Here is a 20217-nt window from a genome sequence, read left to right on the forward strand (position 1 = left end):
ATTGAAATTTACTGCTTTATAATAATGTTTTTGTATTAGATGACTGATTTCTAAAGGCTGCACATTTAAAATGAAGCTAGTTTGTAAACTTGAGTGCTTCTATGGGTAAATTAGCTGTGAAATAAAAATAGAACTGTTGCATTATTTTTGGTAGCCCTAATTATTTGCAGTTAAGTAATGTATACTTATATGCTAAGGATACAACAGCTATTTATAGTTTCAAGGCAAATGTGAAATTATCTGTAAATCGTGTTATTCTTGTCACTGAATAGTGGGTACTGTGCATAAAAATGATCTGAAACACTAGCAATGTTACCAGTGATAATTTAATTAACCTCTACTTGGCCCAACAAGTCCCATTTACAGACAAGTGTACTTAATTATAATACAAGTTTTTCTACTTTAGTATGACTTGATATTAGAAGGAATATTATAATTGGAAATGTAGTTGTACGTACATACATTTTCAGAGTTCTGGACTACGGTTTATAGGAGGGGGACACGTGGATTGTATTAATATAGTATTTTTATATACTTACATTTGATCGGATATTGTTTGGGTTTCATTTTGCTCAGAAGTGACCTCGGGGTTTAATTGTCAATCAAAGGTGTTCCTCTCATCCCTCCCTTTCCTAACCCATCTTGTCTTTTGACATCATTCCATCCATCAGTGTTATAAACCCACCCATTCTTTATGCAACGTCCATCAGCTCCAGAACAGTCCTTTCACTGCACAGGAGAGATGAAATAATCTCACCTCTCATTTCTTTCCCGCTAACCATTTGATTCTGAGACGGAGCTGAAGTCATTTGAGAATGTTCCAAGTCCTTTTTTGCCGTAGTTTTTAATTTCAAATCACAGTAGCTGATCAGACTCCCAAGAAGCATTGTAGGCTTCAGATGCACAGAATATTATGAAGTCTTTTGGTTGCTTTTTAATGCTAACATAGCAGTCTTGTTTTTTTTTTTTTTTCCTCTCATGGGATTTTCTGTGCTAACATTGATATGCTGTGAAGGTTTTTCTTTTAATATGAACACCTTGTTCCCGGACGTCTGTTTTCTTGCTCCTGTCATCTTGCTGCTTGTGACACCTGAAGCAACTACTTCATGGTGGTAAGTCTTTAGTTTTGGTGCTAAGTACAGGAATTGATGGTTACTTTTTTTTGTTAATGCATCAGCATAAATAGAGGCAATTATATGCTATAGCTTGTAGAAATAGTTTATTCCTCTTGACTCGTTCCTTTGTATGACATTTGAATTTTAAACAGAAACAGTCATGCAAATGTGGCAGTAAAGTTTATTCTGTCTATTGATGTACTTACTATTTTTTTCACTGTTAAATTATATGCTGAGACATCTCCTGTAGTTAACTTAAAAATACCACATTGCTTTCTTATCAGCTGTGCATGTAATTTGTGAGCTATGGTTATTTAATGTTCATGTGAAATAGTGATTTTAATCATCTTATTTAGGTTGTTGGGCTTTACTGTACACTGTAACTGTATATTAGACATGCAGGTTATGTTAGTGAATTCATCGTATTTTTTGCACTGTAAAATAATCAGTAAAAAAGCAGTATCTGTACACCTGATAAAGTATGCATTGTTTTAGTAGCTGTAACCTATGTTGCATGGATGTTTGTTTAAAGCTGCATTTTGCTTATAGCTTTGTAGAAAAAAACTTGGCACTTCATCATTACTTTTGATAAGAGAAAATGTATTGCATGCACTAAATAATACTTTAGCTATGCAAATCCTACATAGATGATTCACAGCTGAGTGACAGGAGCATTGTCACTGGTTGCCAGATGTAATCCAATTGGATGATGCATCAAAAAATGAAATTTGGCTATTCGTGCATGCAGGGCACAAATACCATCCTATACATCATCCATATAAGCAAGATTCATGTCTTCACTTATTTGTCAGCATTTATCTTGACTATTTCAGGCTGCATAAATTCTCTGGTGTATTTTCTTAACACTTTGCCTTCTACAGGGCAACCTTTTTACCCCCAATGAACCCTTGAAATAATTTTCAGGTCCAGGGGATCCCCTGCTAAAGCCAGTTAGCCTGTAAGGGGCGGTGGAAAAATGCAGCTGGTGGGAGGAATACTCCCCTTACAGTGATGGTCAGAATGCCACCCTTACAGACCGCTAAAAAGATCATTGGTGTCATGCTGCTGGCTCTTTTATGTGGCATTGAGCCAGGAACTATGTAGCCACCATGAAATGGAAGGTCAATCATCCACAGCTCAAGGAACGCCTAGAAACCTCTGTAAGAACCCATGAGTTCCAGGAAACCCTTATTGGGAATGGCTCAAAAAAATAAATGTTACAAGATTTTATAAATGGTTTAACTGAATCAGGTACATGGGTTTCAGAAAAGGGTATGATCTATTTGTAAAATAAAAAGTGGCTCCAAGTAGTTGCATTATTGCATTTGATAGGGCTTCAGTGTATTAACTGTTTTTTATTATTGCATCTGAGGTAAAAAAAAAAAGGCAGAATAATATATATATATATATTTTTTTTTTATTGCCTATTTTGATTCCAAATCCTTTTCCAGGTTATAAACTTTGAAATAGAGACAATCAGTGAACAATTTGGTAAAAAGTAAAAACCTGGGGGGGGGGGGCAATGCAGAAAAATTGGAGAGAGATATATTGATGCTGTCTTGGCAGAGATTCCTTAACTATTCACAATATCTAATGGGATGTTCTCCGTATAGTGTGGCATTATGAGAAATCTTTGGCGAAAGACAAAAAAAAAAAAAAATGGTGTTTTGTTGTCTTATTTCCATTTTAGATATAGCCCAGGTCAGCTTTATAATTAGGGCAGTTTTGATGGAAGATTTGGCTTTTTAATAGGACCCCTTTAAATAGCACTTGATTTTCAGACAGTACAGTATATATGTTAATTTTGAGTGTTTGCTGTATATTTATATCACCTACTGGCTTCTTATATCTTACAGGAGCAAGAACAGGAATTTTTAGCAAGCAATGCATGGTGGTCTCACTCTCCGTGCTGCATTTTTAGCCAGGGGTATGAGACTATACAATGTCAATTGCAGAATAGGGAACTTAGGCAAGCTAATATTTTTCAATAGAGTTACTGTTACAGAAAGTCCATCCATAGCTGAATTACCAGCGTTGTTGGCGCTAAACTGAACAAAAATGAAAGACCGTCTATAATTTTGGCCTTCTTGAATGTATATTCAACTATAAACCAGTCACATACATTGAAAAAAATGGAACTGTAAGGGTGGGGTAATGTCTTAAAGGGTTTAAAGATAAATTTGTGAGAAGCCTTTTAAGGTGCCTTTGCAGTATGTTTTCTAATCAGGAACATCTGGGCACAGATGATGTAATCTCCCTTTTTAAGACTCTTCTTTAATAATATGCTTCTGGATACATGCGATGCTTGTTCATGCTAAAGTTTTCATCAGACTTTATTCAGTCTTTTTTCGTGTAATTATTTGGCTTCTAACATTTTTGTCATTGTGAACAACTTTATAAGTTTTAAATAGTTTATATATTAGTGTAAGGTGATTGCTTGCTAGTTGGGTATGTTACACGTGCCTATCTTTGTTCATGCTTTAATCGTCATGGTTTTAAATGTGACATAAAGTAAATGTTAGTAGTTCGAAGTACTTTACTGTTGTGACAATTACCTCATTATTGGGGTAACACATGAAGTGAACATATACATTTCTGTACATATTCAAGTCTAGATTCCTATTTAGATTTTCACTACTGTGTGTCCTAAATCGGAACTCCAACCAAAAATAAAAATATTAGGAGCCCTCATGTAAGGGGAGCCAAAGCCTGGATCGTTTCAGTAATCAATCTCAGCTCACTCATACATATTTACGGATTCAAAGATATCCCCCCTTCTTACAATCTTTACTCAAACAAATAAAACACTCATGACATGACACCATTTGAATTGACTTGCAAGACAAGAAGCCCAATGCTGTACAAGATTCTCAAAGCTCCTAAACATGGTATGGGAGCTAATCTTGAACAAATATTAGGACACTTTAGAATGCAAAGTGGTAATATGCAATCTGTCAGAAGTATCCATTAACACCTCTCTATTCCAAGCCAGTTATTTTCCTGAGTTTAGGCCGATACATATTCTTCTACCTATTTTTGGTAAAAAAAATCGCAATAATCGTTTATCGGTTGGTTTGCGCTAAATTTATAGCGTTTACAAAATAGGGGATAGTTTTATTGCATTTTTATTTTTTTTACTACTAATGGCGGCGATCAGCGATTTTTTTTCGTGACTGCGACATTATGGCGGACACTTTGGACCATTTTGACACATTTTTGGGACCATTGTCATTTTCACAGCAAAAAATGCATTTAAATTGCATTCTTTATTGTGAAAATGACAGTTGCAGTTTGGGAGTTAAACACAGGGGGCACTGTAACATTTAGGGTTCACTTTGTGTGTGTTTACAACTGTAGGGGGGTGTGGCTGTAGGACTGACATCATCGATCGAGTCTCCCTAATAAAAGGGATCACTGGATCGATGCGCCGCCATAGTGAAGCACGGGGAAGCCGTGTTTACATACGGCTCTCCCCGTTCTTCAGCTCCGGGGAGCGATCGCGACGGGGCGGCTATAAACGAATAGCCGCGCCGTCGTCCCGGATCGCTCCCCGAGGCTTACCGAGGCAATTTTGAATACAATTTTGGATAAAAAAAAAAACACGTTCTTTGGATAAGGGGAGAGCCTGACATTCTGTCCTTCCTCTCCCCTTGTCCAGTCAAAGAAAAGAATACAAGTAATTTTGTGAATGGACAAGAGGGGGGGATGTGGAGTGAGCAATGCTATGCTTCACTGTATGGGAGACAACTGTCAGTTCTAAAACCAGAAGTTCAACACTTTTAGTGATGGGGATGAATGCAACTAAGGGCTTGCTCTCAAAAGGTGTGGTTGGGAGTGTGATAGGCAGCCTTGACCAGCACAGTCCCACTGCAAGACATAGCAAGTTCACACCACAGCAATGCTTCGGTGTGAACTTGCTATGTCTTGCAGTGGGTTGAACCAAAGTATGCTATGCAGTGATGTGGGCTGAACAAAAGTATGCCATGCATTTGGGGGCACCAATAAGGTGCCTGGGACCAGGACAAGCAAACAAGGACAAGCAGGGGGAAGGGGATCCTGTACAGGAGGGGGGTGATCGGTTTGACGATGCAGTGCATTTACCCCTTGCAGCAGCTGAAAGACAGTTTTTCCTGTTCTCCATTCTGACGGCTTTCAGCTGTTGCAGAGAGGAACTACTGGGAATTAGCTCCAGTAAAGGCAGCTCTCGCTGCACCAATAACTCCCTCCTCTACAGGATGCCCTTCCCTCTGCTGCCTGCCCACCCCCCATTGCTGCTGCAGGGGATCAGTGTCAGGGTGAAGATCAGGGGCCCCTTTCTTTTCTGAAAGTGGGGGTTATTTACTAAAGACAAATCCACTTTGCACTATAAATGCACTGCAGGGGACATGAGGGGGAAAAAAAAAGCGTTTTTGCTTGTAAATGATTGAATGATAAAATCAGCAGAGCTTCCTCTGATTTCAGATCCCCTCTGATTCACAGTGAGTGCACTTGTAGTTCAGAGTGGATCTGCCTTTAGTAAATCAACCCCAGTGAGTGAACAGTACTAATCACTCAGTGTTCATTTATAACTGAAGCACAGTAAACTGTGTTTACTATGCTTCAGTTTGTGAATGGACAGGGAGACTCTGTGCAGAGCTCATCCTGTTCATTTATTTTGTATAGCCAAGGCTGCAGAGATAGAGATTAAGGCCCATGTCCTCACTTAATCAGTTTCACAAGTTAAGACCCCTGATATTTCACCAATCCCCCCTCTCAACGGCATTGTAAAAAACAATGTCGAAAAATTAAGGTTCTATAGCCCATACGGTGTCGATGAGAAGTTTGTGCGACTGGAGTTGCCTGTTCCTCTATATAGATGCAGTGGCTGTACAAACACTGTAGCTGGTCCTAATTTGACAGGTGTGCAGGTTCGGGTGAGTGGCCCCAAATCTACAGTGTGTTCGGGGCCAAACACCTGCACCCGTAAGCCTGTGAAATTAAGACCTGCAGCTGTGTTCGTACTGCTGCTTGCGTCCCCACAGCGTGCAACATAGGCTGCATGCACACAGCTCCAGCTACATAATAAAAAGCTGATTCACACTGTACAGGCCACAGTGCCTAAATAAATGGGTGCAAAGACCTCATACACATGTAGAGCTTTATTGACCGTTTTTTCTTTGAGATTTCACAGGAATTATGTTGTGTCCTTTTAATAATATTTTTTTGTGAATTTTTAGCAAAAATTTAATTTCTCTTTCGTTCATGGACGGACACAGCTCCAAATATTCTTGACAGTAGGGTTGTGTTCCATCTATCAGGAGAGGACTAGGCAGACATATTAAACAGCTAAAAAAATGTAACACAGCAAAGCCGAACAGCACCGCCCAGGGGCCGGGCCCTCTGGTCATAACCCCTCACCCTGCAGTCAGCAGCTCATTTTTTCTGCCTAGCATAGGAGAAGGACCTGGCTCTCTTAGGGCCCATTGGTCCTGGAGAATTTTTATTTTAAAATTGTATTTTTTTGATCCTGAGATTTACTATCAACTGACGGCTGGGTCACAGGCTGTAAAATATAGATCCTTGTAGTCTCCCCAGTCCGGCCATCGAGCATTAGCAGGCCTTTAGCTATGCGCAGGGTCGGCCACGACATATCCCATTGCTCCAGAGGTGGCCGGCGAGCTATATGCTCCAGGGCTCACTTATGACCGGGCTACTGCTGTCCATGTCACGGTGGGCCATGACCGACAGCCACTCCATACTGCTCGGCGGTGGGTCTGTCAGGAACACATCCAGCGGTCCCCGCGGGGACGGGTAAGTAAGGTTCCTCCTGTCCTGGCAGGATGGAGCAGCTGGGCATTCCTGGGGTGGTCATTTGGGGGTCTCTCGGCCTCCCTTTCCTCTCTCCCCATCCCTTCCCTCCTCCCCATGCATTGCTGGGCCTGCTGTTTACCAGGGGTCCCTGAAGGGGGGCTCCGGATCCTGAACTAGGGGCTGCATGCTGTGTGGGGGGTCCTCTAATGGTGTGGGTGGTCTGTCATAAGGGGGGCCTACGCTCGGAGGCTCTGTTTTTTGCGGCCTTTCTCTTACCTCAGAATCGCGACAGCGCCATTTTCTTGTAGCCGTAGTGTAGCTATTACAATATAGCTGGAGGCCATATTCTTGTAGCCGCACTGTTTCTAATGCAAATTACAGTCGGCGGCCAATTTCTTGTAGCCCACTCTTTTTTTTCATGAGGCGAGCGGCGGCCATCTTGTTGTAGGTCTAGCACTGGTTTTGGCCTCTAGCACTGAAAATGGTCAATCTGAACGGCAGATTGCCTCAGAGACACTTCAGGCACACACTGTGCAGGGAGATAGAGCGAACTGCAGTGTAGAACAGTGCCCGGGTCAGGGGGGTGAGTTTCTCTGGGATATACCCCTCAGTCTGTAGCAGCAAGGATGGTGGGCTTTTTTAGTGTACCTTGACTTAGTCCCTGAGTGGCTGTACGGTGAGCGAGGTCAGCATGGCGTCAGAGGCTGGCGCTTCTTTCCCAGAAATTCCTGTGATAGCAACTGGTGCCCCAGCACCTGCAGTACCTGTGGACGCTTTGTCGGTGGTCCTGGAGTCATTTGTTGCCAGGGTGGAAACAGTGTTTGGGCGTAAGGTGGTAAAAAGCACCACCCCATCATCTGGGGAAAACTTTGATTCAGACTCGGGCCTGGCCTTGGCGCAGGGCCCCTGTTCTGATATGTCTGAGGATTCGGACAGTGAGGAAGACTCTGTGTCCGGGGGCAGCGCAGGAAAAGGCGCTTGTTGGAGCACTTATCACCACAGTGCGTGAAATCATCAAATTGGAGGATGCGACTGGGGCATCTACTGAGGTGCGGGTCCGTTTTGGGTCCCGCAAGTCGACCCGCACTGCTAAAGTTTTTCCTTACGTGACTTATTTTGATACGTCTATAGACAAGGAATGGGAACGACCGCAGAGGACCTTTGCGGTCCCATTGCATGGCGGTCCGTTACCCTTTTGAGGAAAGCCTTTTGAAAAAATGGGCATCTCCTCTGGTTGTGGACCCCCCCAGTGTCTAGGTTAAACAAGTTCACCCCACTGACAGGAGGTCCGAAGCGGTGGCCCGGTCCATGTTCACCATGCTGGGGTCAGCATTGCGACCAGTATTGGCCGTGATCCTGGTGTCAGACTCTTACTGAGTGGGCAAAATTGTTGCACCGCGAGCTGGTCTGTGTGGAGTTGGCCGACCAGTTGGTGCAGGGCCTTAAGTAAGTCTGCGATGCAGCCTTGGTTACAGCTCCCTTGCTCTCCAGAGCCTCAGTATCTGCTGTGGTACTACGTCGCCTGATTTGGCTAAAATGCTGGTCCGCGGACCAGATTTCCAAGAAGGCTCTGGCGGATTTTCCCTTCCAGGGAGAGAGGCTATTTGGAGCCTCGCTGGATGACATTATTAAGAATGCCACTGGGGGTAAGAGCACGTTACTCCCACAATCCAGAAAAGGTAAGGAGCCACGCCGTAGGCCAGGGCCCTCCTTTTCTGCTCAGAAGCGGTATTTTTGTCAGTCTGGGCCCGCAGGTAAGCGTTCCCAGGCTGACAAGGGGCCAGCTGAGGGACAAAAGCGTCCCTGGATTTGCAAGCAAAACAAGCCTGCAAACAAATCTGCGACCGCATGAAGGTTTGTCCCCGCCCGACTCTCGGGTGAGGGGTCGCCTTCGCGAGTTTGCAGCTCGATGGACCTCCCTGCTTCCCGACCAGTGGGTTTGCAAAGTGGTTTCATCAGGGTACAAGATAGTTTCTTTCTTGTCCACCAAACAGATTCTTTCCCTCGAACCTTCATCTTCTTCCGGCTAATTGGAACGCCCTATTGGGGGGCAGTGCAGGACCTGCTGAGGTGTGGGGTAATAGTACCTATGTCGCTGCTGGAAAGGCTTCAGGGATTCTACTCCAATCTGTTTGTAGTCCCGAAAAAAGGATGGGGTCTGTCCAATCCTGAATCTCAAGGCCCTCAATGTCTTTGTGAGGGTTCGAAAATTCAGGATGGAATCAGTTCGCTCTGTGGTTGCTGCACTCCATCCGGGGGATTTTCTGGCGTCCTTGGACATCAAGGATGCATACTTGCATGTCCCCATATATTCCAGGCATCAGAGGTTTTTGCGGTCAGGGACCTCCTGCTCAGAGCCGCTTCGGTCTCAGAATTAGAGGAGGATGTGGCGATCGCCAGTCAGACTCTTCAAGAGTTTGGTTGGGTGTTGAACCTACAGAAGTCGGTGTTGGTGCCGACTCAGCGCCTGGAGTACCTGGGCTTAATTTTGGACTCCTCAGAGGTGAGAGTTTAACTCCCCTTGGAGAAGTTGCAGGCTCTTCGGTCGGCAGGGAAGCTGTTGGCATCCCGCAGGTGGTCGACACTGCGCTTCTGCATGCGAGTCCTAGGTCTCATGGTGGCCACCTTCAAGTCAGTACTGTAAGCTCAATTCCACACTTGTGTCTTGCAGAAGGAAATCCTGTCCAAATGGGACAAGTCTCCGTTGTCCCTGGATTGTCAAATCCGGGTGAGTCAACTAGTCAGGACTTCCCTGGTATGGTGGCTGAGATCTCTGGCCCTCAGTCCGGGAAGTCGTTCCTTCCTTTTCGCTTAGACGGTGGTCACGACGGACGCCAGCCTGACCATCTGCGGGGGTGTCTGGGGTGTTTAGTCAACACAGGGTCGATGGACGCATGAGGAATCCTGTCTGCCGATCAATGTGTTGGAACTTCTGGCGATCAGACTGTGCCTCTCCACATGGTCTTCTAGGCTTCAGGGACGTCCAGTCAGACAACGCCACAGCGTTGGCCTATGTCAATCATCAAGGAGGAACAAAAAGCTTGGCTGCAGGATTAAAGCTCGCTCACATCCTTCGGTGGGCAGAGCGGAGCGTGCCGGCCCTGTCGGCCATATATATTCCGGGCGTAGAAAACTGGCAAGCCAGATGTTGGACCAAGGAGTATGGTCACTACACATGGATGCGTTTCAGCTACTTTGCCGGAGATGGGGCACGCCAGACGTGGATCTCCTGGCTTTTCGACTCAATCGGAAGGTATTGAGGTTTTTGGCCAGGTCCAAAGATCCCTGGGCAGACGCGTTGGTGGCTCCGTGGGAACAGTATCAGCTGATAAATGCTTTTCACCCGCTGAAGCTTCTTCCTCGTCCGCTTTGCAGAGTGGAGACCGAGGGGATCCTAGTGATTCTAATTGCTCCAGATTGGCCTTGGCGCCCTTGGTGTGCCGACCTTGTATGCCTGGTGGCGGATGTCCCTTGGCGACTGCCAATGTGGGAGGACCTTCTGTCGCAAAGTCCTATTCTTCATCCTGCTTTAGTCACTGGCTTTAACGGCAGGTACTGAGGGGTCGAGGTCTGTTGGATTCGGTAATTTCCACCATGCTGGGGGCACGGAAGTCATCTTCTCGGAATATCTATCATCGCACGTGGAAGGTCTACATCTCCATGTGTGAGGAGATGGTGTGGCGCCCACGGGCTTATTTGGTTTCAAGGATACTGCTGTTTTTACAGCATGGGGTGGATCAAAAACTTGCCCTAGGCACCATAAAGGGGCAGATTTCAGCCTTGGTTGTTTTCTTTCAATGACCCTTGGCGGCTCATCCACTGTTGAGAACATTTGTGCAAGGGGTTCGACATGTGGCCCCTCCGGTTCGTACACCACTACCCCCGTGGAATTTTAATCTGGTGCTCTCAGCACTTCAGAAACCTCCCTTTGAGAACATCAGCAAGATTCTCCTTTTGACACTCTCTCAGAAGGTGGCCTTTCTGGTGGCTATTACATCAGTCAGGAGGGTTTCTGAATTGTCTTGCAAGTCCCCCTACAAGGATAAAGCGGTGTTACGCCCACAGGTTGTTTCGGCCTGAGGACATAGTGCTTCCATCCCTGTGTCCTCGGCCGTTGCATCCCAAAGAGGTTGCTCTACATTCCTTGGATGTGGTCCAAGCTCTGCAAGTATATCTCTCTGCTACGACTCAGTTTCAGAGGTCAGACTCACTGTTTTTATCAGTGACTGGTCCAAAGACGGACCTGGCGGTCTCATCGGCCACCATTTCTCGGTGGATCAGACAGACCGTGATTCAGGCTTATGCCCTACAGGGGCGGTCACCTCCCTTTCCTGTCATGGTGCTTTCGACCAGGGCAATAGGTGCTTCCTGGGCCTTTCCGACATCAAGCGTCTGTCTCACAGGTGTGTAAGACGGCGACCTGGTCGTCCGTTCACACCTTCAGTAAATTTTACAAGGTTGTTGTGCATGCATCTGCGGATGCTTACTTCGGCCGCAAAGTTTTGCAGGCGGCTGTTTAATGTTGCAACTCCTCCGTTGAGGAGCACTGTTTGTTTTTGGGTGGAAGTTGGTATGCTAGCTGTGCCCACCCCTACTTGGGGACGTCCCTACTGTCAAGAATATTTGAAGCTGTGTCCGTCCATGAACAAAAGAGAAAATAGTATTTTTGTACTCACCGTAAAATCCTTTTCTCTGAAGTCCATGGATGGACACAGCACCCATCATTCCCTTTTTTTTTTAAGTTTGTACTGCTATTTGACGAACTGAGCTGCTGACTGCAGGGTGAGGGGTTATGACCAGAGGGCCTGCCCCCTGGGCAGTGCTGTTCAGCTTTGCTGTGTTAGATGTTTTTTAACTGTTTAACATGTGTGCCTAGTCCTCTCCTGATAGACAGAACATAACACTACTGTCAAGAATATTTGGAGCTGTGTCTGTCCATGAACTTCAGAGAAATGGATTTTATGGTGAGTACAAAAATCATATTTTTGAATTTTTTTTTAGGGGACGGGGGGGTTCGCTGTCAGGTAGGCTGTAAGGGGTCCTGTGGGTTCTAACAGCAGCCCTGCATATGCTGATAGAAAAAAAAAATCCCTGGAGTTTTAAATGAAAAGTATTATGTAGACATCAGAAGAGGATGCTTACAACATTATGTAGGAAATGCACTCTTTCCGGCAAGGCGCTCTGATTTTCCAACAGCATCCGCCGGACTCTCAGACCGCATTTGCTGCAGTTGTCAGCGGCTGCATGCAAGGTGAATATCTCCTAAACCCTACTGGTTTAGGAGATATTAATTTTACATTTAAAATGTGCTAAATGGGTATACAACTGCTTTAAAGGGGTTGTAAAGGAAAAAAAAATTCCCCTAAATAGCCTCCTTTACCTTGATGCAGTCCTCCTTTACTTACCTCATCCTTCCATTTTGCTGTTAAATGTCCTAATTTCTTCTGAGAATCCTCACTTCCTGTTCTTCTGTCTGTAACTAAACACAGTAATGCAAGGCTTTCTCCCTGGTGTGGAGAAAGCCTCTTGAGGGGGGAGGGGGAGAGCAGGAGTGTCAGGACGCCCACTAACACACAGCTCCTTTCTTTGTCTGCAAAGTAGAGAGTGTCCTGACTTGCCTGCTCGTCCCCTCCCCCCACACCAGGGAGAAAGCCTTGCATTACGGTGTTGAGTTACAGACAGAAGAACAGGAAGTGAGCATTTATCAGAAGAAATAAGGACATTTAACCACTTAAGGACCCCTTCACGCCAATATACGTCGGCAGAATGGCACGGCTGGGCACATCCACGTACATGGCTCCTTAAGCCCAGCCGTGGGGGGTCGCGCGTGTGCACGCAACCCGGTCCGAAGCTCGGCGGGCCTCGCGACTCGCGGACCCGATTGCCGCTGGAGTCCCGTGATTGGTCCCCGGAGATGAAGAACGGGGTGAGCTGTGTGTAACAGCTTCCCCGTTCTTGACTTTGGCGCTGTTATCGATCGTGTGTTCCCTTTTATAGGGAAACACAATCGATGACATCACACCTACAGCCACACCCCCCTACAGTTAGAAACACATGAGGTCACACATAACCCCTTCAGCGCCCCATTGTGGTTAACTCCCAAACTGCAATTTCATTTTCACAGTAAACAATGCATTTTTAATGCATTTTTTTATGTGAAAATGACAATGGTCCCAAAAATGTGTCAAAATTGTCCGAAGTGTCCGCCATAATGTCGCAGTCACCAAAAAAATCGCTGATCGCCGCCATTAGTAGTAAAAAATAAAAATGCAATAAAACTATCCCCTTTTTTGTAAACGCTATAAATTTTGCGCAAACCAATCGATAAACGCTTATTGCGATTTTTTTTTTACCAAAAATAGGTAGAAGAATACGTATCGGCCTAAACTGAGGGAAAAAAATAATGTTTTATATATTTTTGGGGGATATTTATTATAGCAAAAAGTAAAAAATATTAAATTTTTTTTAAAATTGTCGCTCTATTTTTGTTTATAGCGCAAAAAATAAAAACCGCAGAGGTGATCAAATACCACCAAAAGAAAGCTCTATTTCTGGGAAAAAAAGGAAACCAATTTTGTTTGGGAGCCACGTCGCAAAAACTGTCCGGGTCCTTTAGCTGTCTAAAGGTCTGGGTCTTATTTGGTTAAAAGCAAAATTGAAGGATGAGGTACCGTATTTATCGGGGTATAGCGCGCACCCCTAAAGTTGCCCCGAATTCCTGTGGAAATTTTTTTTTTTTGTACTTAGTTTTGGTGTCTTGCGTGGCGTCCATCGGCGGCCTTGTCGGGTCCGTCTGCGGCTTCGGGTGTCCTCTTCGTCGGGTCCGGCGTCCTTCTGCGGCGTCCTCCCCGCTCGTTTCCCGCGCCGAGTTTGAATACTGCGCCGACATATACAGAGCGCAGTACACTCGTGTATTGTCGGCAATGCTCGGCTACTCTCGCGCTGACGTCCAGGACGTCAGCGCGGGAGGAGCCGAGACTGCCCGACAATACACGAGTACTGCGCTCGGTATATGTCGGCGCAGTATTCAAACTCGGCGCGGGAAAGCGGGTATCGGCGTATACCGCGCACCCACGATTTTGCCCTGATTTTCAGGGCAAAAAAGTGTGCGGTATATGCCGATAAATACGGTAAGTGAAGGAGGACCGCACTAAGGTAAAGGAAGCTATTTAGGGAAAAAACACATTTTCTTTACAACCCATTTAACTATCATTGCATTATACATAGACTGTAAAATCTCATATCTGTAAAACTAGTAAAAGATTGGGATACAATAAAGAATAATGCAGCTTTGCTGCAATTTCTCCCTCTATCTAGAGTTGTCCAACAAAGTACTGCTTTTCCTTATTTCAGTCTTCCAGGTTACATTGCAGCCACCATCATTTAACCCACTTTCTCTAAGCCCAGGCTGTCATGTAACGCCCGTGACTTGGACAATGAAGAAGCAGCAACACAATGATGAGCTTATCGCTGTGTCACTCTGCTTCCTCCTACTGTCAGCATTCTCCTTGTGGTATAGCTCCGTGTGCTATTTCTTCCTATCATATTTGAACGCTGTGTAGGGGACTGCAAGAGACTGACACCAGCTCAAATTCAGATATGTACAATTCTTCCAGTTTAAAAATATAGTATTTGATTACAAAGCTGCATTCATTTTTTTCATATCTGCCTTGAGGTCAGCTAATATGCAGCCAATAGTGGCTAATCTTTCCCTCTGTGTTTTTAGAGCAAGGTTAAACAATCAACAGTCAGAGAGCGATCTAGTTCCTAGGCAACACAGACCTCTCATCATGCTGATGCTTTCATGAACATGACCAGTTGTAATTAATAGAAAGGATTATTTATATTGCATCATAAATATTGCATACAGAGGATGGCCAAGATGCATTTATTGTTTGACTATAAATGAAGATGAATGTATATACTAGTCACCTGCTTTTTATGATGTCTCTTGTTCATTCATATTCTATTAGGCCCCATACACACGATAGAATTTATCCGCGAATACGGTCCAGCGGACCGTTTCCGCGGATAAATCCTCTCGAGGATTTCAGCAGATTTTAATGCGATGGAGTGTACTCACCATCGCATTGAAATCCGCGCCGAAATCCTCTGGCGATGACGTGTCGCGCCGTCGCCGCGATTATGACGCGGCGACGTGCGCGACGCTGTCATATAAGGAATTCCACGCATGCGTCAAATCATTACGACGCATGCGGGGGATCCCTTCGGACGGATGGATCCGGTGAGTCTGTACAGACCAGCGGATCCATCCGTTGGGATGGACTCCAGCAGATGGATATGTTCTGCATGTCAGCAAATATTCGATCTGCTGGAATCCATCCCAGGGGAGATATATCCGCGGAAACAGATCCACTGGCGTGTACACACCATAGGATCTATCCGCTGAAACCCATTTGCTGGGATTTATCTGCGGATGGATTCTATGGTGTGTACGGGGCCTCACAGTCATGTTTAAAGGAAAATTTCCGGCTGGCCAGGGTATCACATTCACAAATATATAACAGTGCAAGTTTGAAATAGATTTTCACCATAGCACACCCTAATTTTTCATGTAAAAAGCACTTTTAATTGGGACCAGTATTAAACTATTCTGTACACAAACAACTAATTGTAAAAAGACATTGGTATATTACATATCTCAACTTGCAACCTTCCTATGTAATATCCCTACTCTTACTGATCATCTATTTCAATGTATTGTTTTAATTATGCTGTATGGAAACCTAACAATCCACTATTAGATGCTTTGAGGTCCTTTTTGTGATGCATCGGCTTACTTAACCGACCAGTGTAATAGTAAGGGTGTGTTGACTCTGAAGAGTAACCCACTGTGGAACAATTTCAGAGGGAACTTCACAGGCAGTGAAGAGGCAATATGATTTTTTTTTCTGATGAACTTTTTATATACAAAATGGTTTTAAACTAACCCTAATAAATAGTATGTTTTTTACATAAAAATAATGAATGGACTGCAGCACTTTATGCTTCTTGGCTCCACCATCCACTTCTTTCAAGCTGCAGCACAAGGTAAAGGGGGGGGGGGGTGCATTGTGATGTAAAGGAGCGTAGGGGACTCAATTTCTGATGTTAGGGGACTCTTGACATCTGATGTAAGGGGGGGATGAGGTGTTTTGGACATCTGCATATACTTATTATGAGAATAATACTACTCTATGGCAGCTGAAAAGGAGGGCTGCACACCACTAGTATCATCCACAAGAAACTTTATTGGAGACTGCTCAGACAGAACACTATGGCAGAACCATATTCTTGTCTAAGCTGTATCCAATAACTCTATTGTTAAAAAAAAAAAAGCCGTATCCAATAACGTTTTTGTGGATGATACCAGCGGTGTGCGACCCGCGAGTGGGCCGGTCTGCACCTGCCCTTCACAGCTTAAGTTAATTTCAGGGCACATAAATGCAGTAAATCTGCATCCAATTCGCATAAGTGTGAACTCTGCCTAAAGGAAGTTGCACCAAGTAAATAGATACCCAACATGTCAAGTCTTAAAACTGTGTGAACCCATAAAACAGCAAAAAAACTTCAATACCCTATATTTTCCATAGGCAACGCTTTTAAAGAGTTATTCTGTGAGGGTGGGCTCAAAAATATATATTTTTTTGCATCTCACTAAATGTTTAAAACCTGGGCTGTTAGACGGGGTGCCGTGCGGGGGGGGGGCGCAAATTGTGACGGTTGTGGAAGTGCTGCTTGTATCACTGTCTTATGAAAGCCAACATCCTGTTTTACAAATGTACATGTACTCCCAGCCAGTATAGCAGCCGGGAGTGTGTTTAAAAAAAAAGCATTGTCCTCCCTAGTTCCTTGCTGTCGCATTAGTTTGCATCATCTGACCTTTTATAGCAGCTTATACGCTGATCTATAGCTCAGCAGTGGATGCGTTTTTGGCTGCGAGCACCTCGGCTTTGTGCTTGGGACTATGCCTTCTAAGGCCTCTGGGACCAAAAATTCTAAGAAGCAAAAGGGTTTGCCGTCGGGTTCTGAGGATCTCAGTCATGCTTCTGCTGTACCAGCCTCCCCTGATAAGTCAGAGGTAGTTGCCCAGGGTGAGCCATTGGGGTTATTGGGTACTGCTGCTGCCCTCAGCCCACCTGCTCCTGTATATGTATATTTTGCCTCAGCCCTGGGGGGATTGGAACAAAGATTGGCAGCATTAATCGCGTCCTCCCTACCAGAGAGGAAGCGTGTCAGGTCTCCTTCTCCCTCTTTAGAGCTGAGCAATTGTCCCAGGATGAGGTTGATTTGCCCACAGGGGACCAGGCAGAGGGGCGCTCTGATGTTTCTGCCTTAGAAGAGTCCATTTTGGAGGAACCATTTTCAGCCTCACAGTCTAAAAAATTGTTAGTACAGTCCCTGACGGAAATGGTTCGGTCAGCAGTTAAATTACCCCTGTCAGAACCGACAGCTAGCTCTGTTTTCTCTTTGAAAGCCCCTCAAGCTAACTGCTCCTTTCCTGTTCATTCTTTATTGGGGGGACTCGTTTATCAGGATTGGGAACATCCAGATAAGCTTTTCCTCCCTCCTAAAAAAAATTCTATTTTGTATCCTATGGAAGAAAAATTCACCAAAAAGTGTAGTATTCCTACAGTAGATGCTGCTGTCTCCTGTGTGAACAAAACTCTGACTTGTCCAGTGGACAATGTGCAGATGTTTAAAGATCCTATGGACAAAAGGTTGGAAATGTTATGAAAAACTTCTTTTGCTAAGCTCAGCCTGCAGTGGCAGCTATAGGCATCTGTCAAGCTCTGAAGGATCAAATGAAGCAGGTTTTGAAAGACATTCCTACTCGGCAAGCTCGCGATCTGGCCGACTTGCCTAGAGCATTATGTTTAGCGGTAGATGCTATTAAGGATTCAATCCATCAGGCCTCCCGCTTTACGCTCCTTATGGTACACATGCGTAGGCTACTATTGTTGAAAAACTGGTCAGCCTAGTCAGCTGAGACGCCTTGTAAAAAGCTCCTAGCTGGCTTTCCGTTTCATGGGGAGTGATTGTTTGGCGAGGACTTAGATAAGTATATTCAAAGAATCTCGAATGGGAAATGTTCTCTCTTGCCAGTCAAGAAAAGATTCAGGGGCCCTTCCTTTAAATGGCCCACCTCTCCAGTCCCGGGGACTTCAGCCTCTAAACAGTTCCAATGGCCTCCTGGGTCAAATCCGGGAGGAAAGGCTCAGGGGCAGGCCCAGGGTCACAAGAAACCCTGGAACCCTAAGCCTGGTAAATCAGCATTATGAAGGGTCGCCCCCACTTGCTCGTGTGGGGGGGAGGCTTTGGTTATTCTCAGGGACTTGGCAGGAGAGGATTTAAGACAGTTGGGTCCTCGCCACAGTGTCCCTGATGTACAGGCTGGAGCTACGGGAATTTCCTCCCCCTCGCTTTCTTACATCAAGTGTTCCAAGGGATCCAGTAAAAAGAAAATCTCTTTCTGGCATTAGATCAACTGTTGGCCCAAGGTGTGATCGTGGAGGTACCAATAGCAGAGCCAGTTTCGGGTATCTACTCAAACCTCTTTACAGTCCCAAAACCGAACAGAGACGTCAGACCGATACTGGATCTCAATGGTCTAAACCAGTGGTTCTCAACCTTTTAGTGCCGTGACCCCTTGATAAAATTTCCCAAGTTGTGGAGACCCCTAACAGTAAAATTATTTTCGTAGCGTGGGTTGTCAGCACCCAAGGCAAGACAGGTAATTTGCGCCCCTAGCCCATGGAAATTTAGCGGTCCCTGAGCCCCTCCACTCGTACACTATTAAAACCTCATATAGTACATTTTAGGATGTACCACTCTATCTCTTTGTTCTCCTTTTTTTCCCTTTTATCTCTCGCTATCCAAATTTCTTGTTTTTCCCCCATCTATCTCTAGCCATCTTTTTTTTTCTCTTATTCTTTCTCTCTCTCTTTTTCTTTCTTCCTCCCCTCTTTTCCTCTCCCTTCCATGTATTCTCTATTTTTATTCCTTCTCTTACTCCTTGGTGGAGGGGGGGATGGGATGAGTGTCAATGCTTGGGGGTTGTTCTGATCACCTTTAGGTGCTCTTGATCATGGTCATCTGCTGATCCGAAAACTGTAGCGGGGCCTTTTAATGGCAACTAGATTCACAGGTAGTGTTACCCACTGTCTCCGACTTTGTGGTTTCTCGTAGCAGTGACACCGATGCAGAAATCAGGAGATGGGGTCTCCTCCAGCCCCTCCCACCTCACAATCCTCACCAGTCAGTGGACCTCTAGTCTCTGCCCCCCAGCCATGCCATGAACTGAATGGGCAACTGCAAAGAGGCTGAGTGGGCAGCCATGGGCTCCAGGAAATGCCCAGCTGGGCAGATGCAAAAAGGCTGGGAGAGGGGTGCGGGCTTCAGGAACAGCCCAGGATTTGGTGACCCCTGGCAAATCATAATTTGACCCCCGAGGGGGTCCCGACCCCCAGGTTGAGAACCACTGGTCTAAACCATTTTCTAAATATTCGATCCTTTCGGATGGAGTCAATTCGGTCAGTAGCCTCCACCCTGCAGGGGGGGAGAACTGTTAGCGTCCATCAACATCAAGGACGCATATATACATATAGCTCTTTTTTCCCGGCCATCAGAAGTTTTTTGCGCATCGTGGTAGAGCAGCGCCATTATTAGTTTGTGGCCTTACCCTTCGGGTTGGCCACTGCGCCTCGAGTATTCACAAAAGTCTTGGCCCCTCTGTTGGCCAATTTAAGAGCTCAAGGAGTGTCGATAATGGCCTACTTGGACGATCTGCTGCTAATAGATTACTCGGTTGCCAGCCTAAATCTAGCTGTGCACAACACGGTCAAGTATCTGGAGTCCCTGGATTGCGTCCTCAATTTAGACAAATCAGCCTCACAACCAGGACTGGAATACTTAGGGCTGCTGATAGATACAGACCAAAGAAAGATTTTTTTTGCCCCAGACAAAAATCGTTCCTTAAGGGAGCTGATCCAGATGGTCAGTACAAAAAGGGAACCATCCATTTTGTCTTTGCATGCGGTTGTTGGGGAAGATGGTGGCCTCATTCAAAGCCGTCTCATATGCCCAATTCCACTCAAGGAAGTTACAGAACTATATTCTGTTCGCCTGGAACAAAAAGGTCCAAGCTTTAGACTTCCCAATGTCTCTGTCTCCGACAGTACGTCAGAGCCTCTGGTGGTGGTTAGTACCCCAAAATCTACAAAAAGGGAAGTCTTTCATTCCAATCTCTTGGAGAGTGGTGACAACAGATGCCAGTCTTCTGGGCTCGGGGGCAGTTCTGGGGAAACTGTCT

The 20217-nt window shown here is 45.3% G+C and overlaps 1 protein-coding gene across 1 annotated transcript in view; it reads left to right on the plus strand.

Annotated features, from left to right (window-relative positions):
- The first annotated feature begins 542 nt into the window (after positions 1 to 542).
- Positions 543 to 20217, plus strand: part of WNT2 (Wnt family member 2) — a 137220-nt gene continuing 117545 nt past the window's right edge. Inside the window, exon 1 of the mRNA XM_040343770.1 lies at positions 543 to 1112. Within this exon, the coding sequence (XP_040199704.1) occupies positions 979 to 1112 (134 nt within the window). The 5' untranslated portion in view covers positions 543 to 978. The remainder of the gene's footprint in view (positions 1113 to 20217) is intronic.

Source organism: Rana temporaria, chromosome 3 (assembly GCF_905171775.1).
Source record: "Rana temporaria chromosome 3, aRanTem1.1, whole genome shotgun sequence".
Classification (NCBI taxonomy): domain Eukaryota; kingdom Metazoa; phylum Chordata; class Amphibia; order Anura; family Ranidae; genus Rana; species Rana temporaria.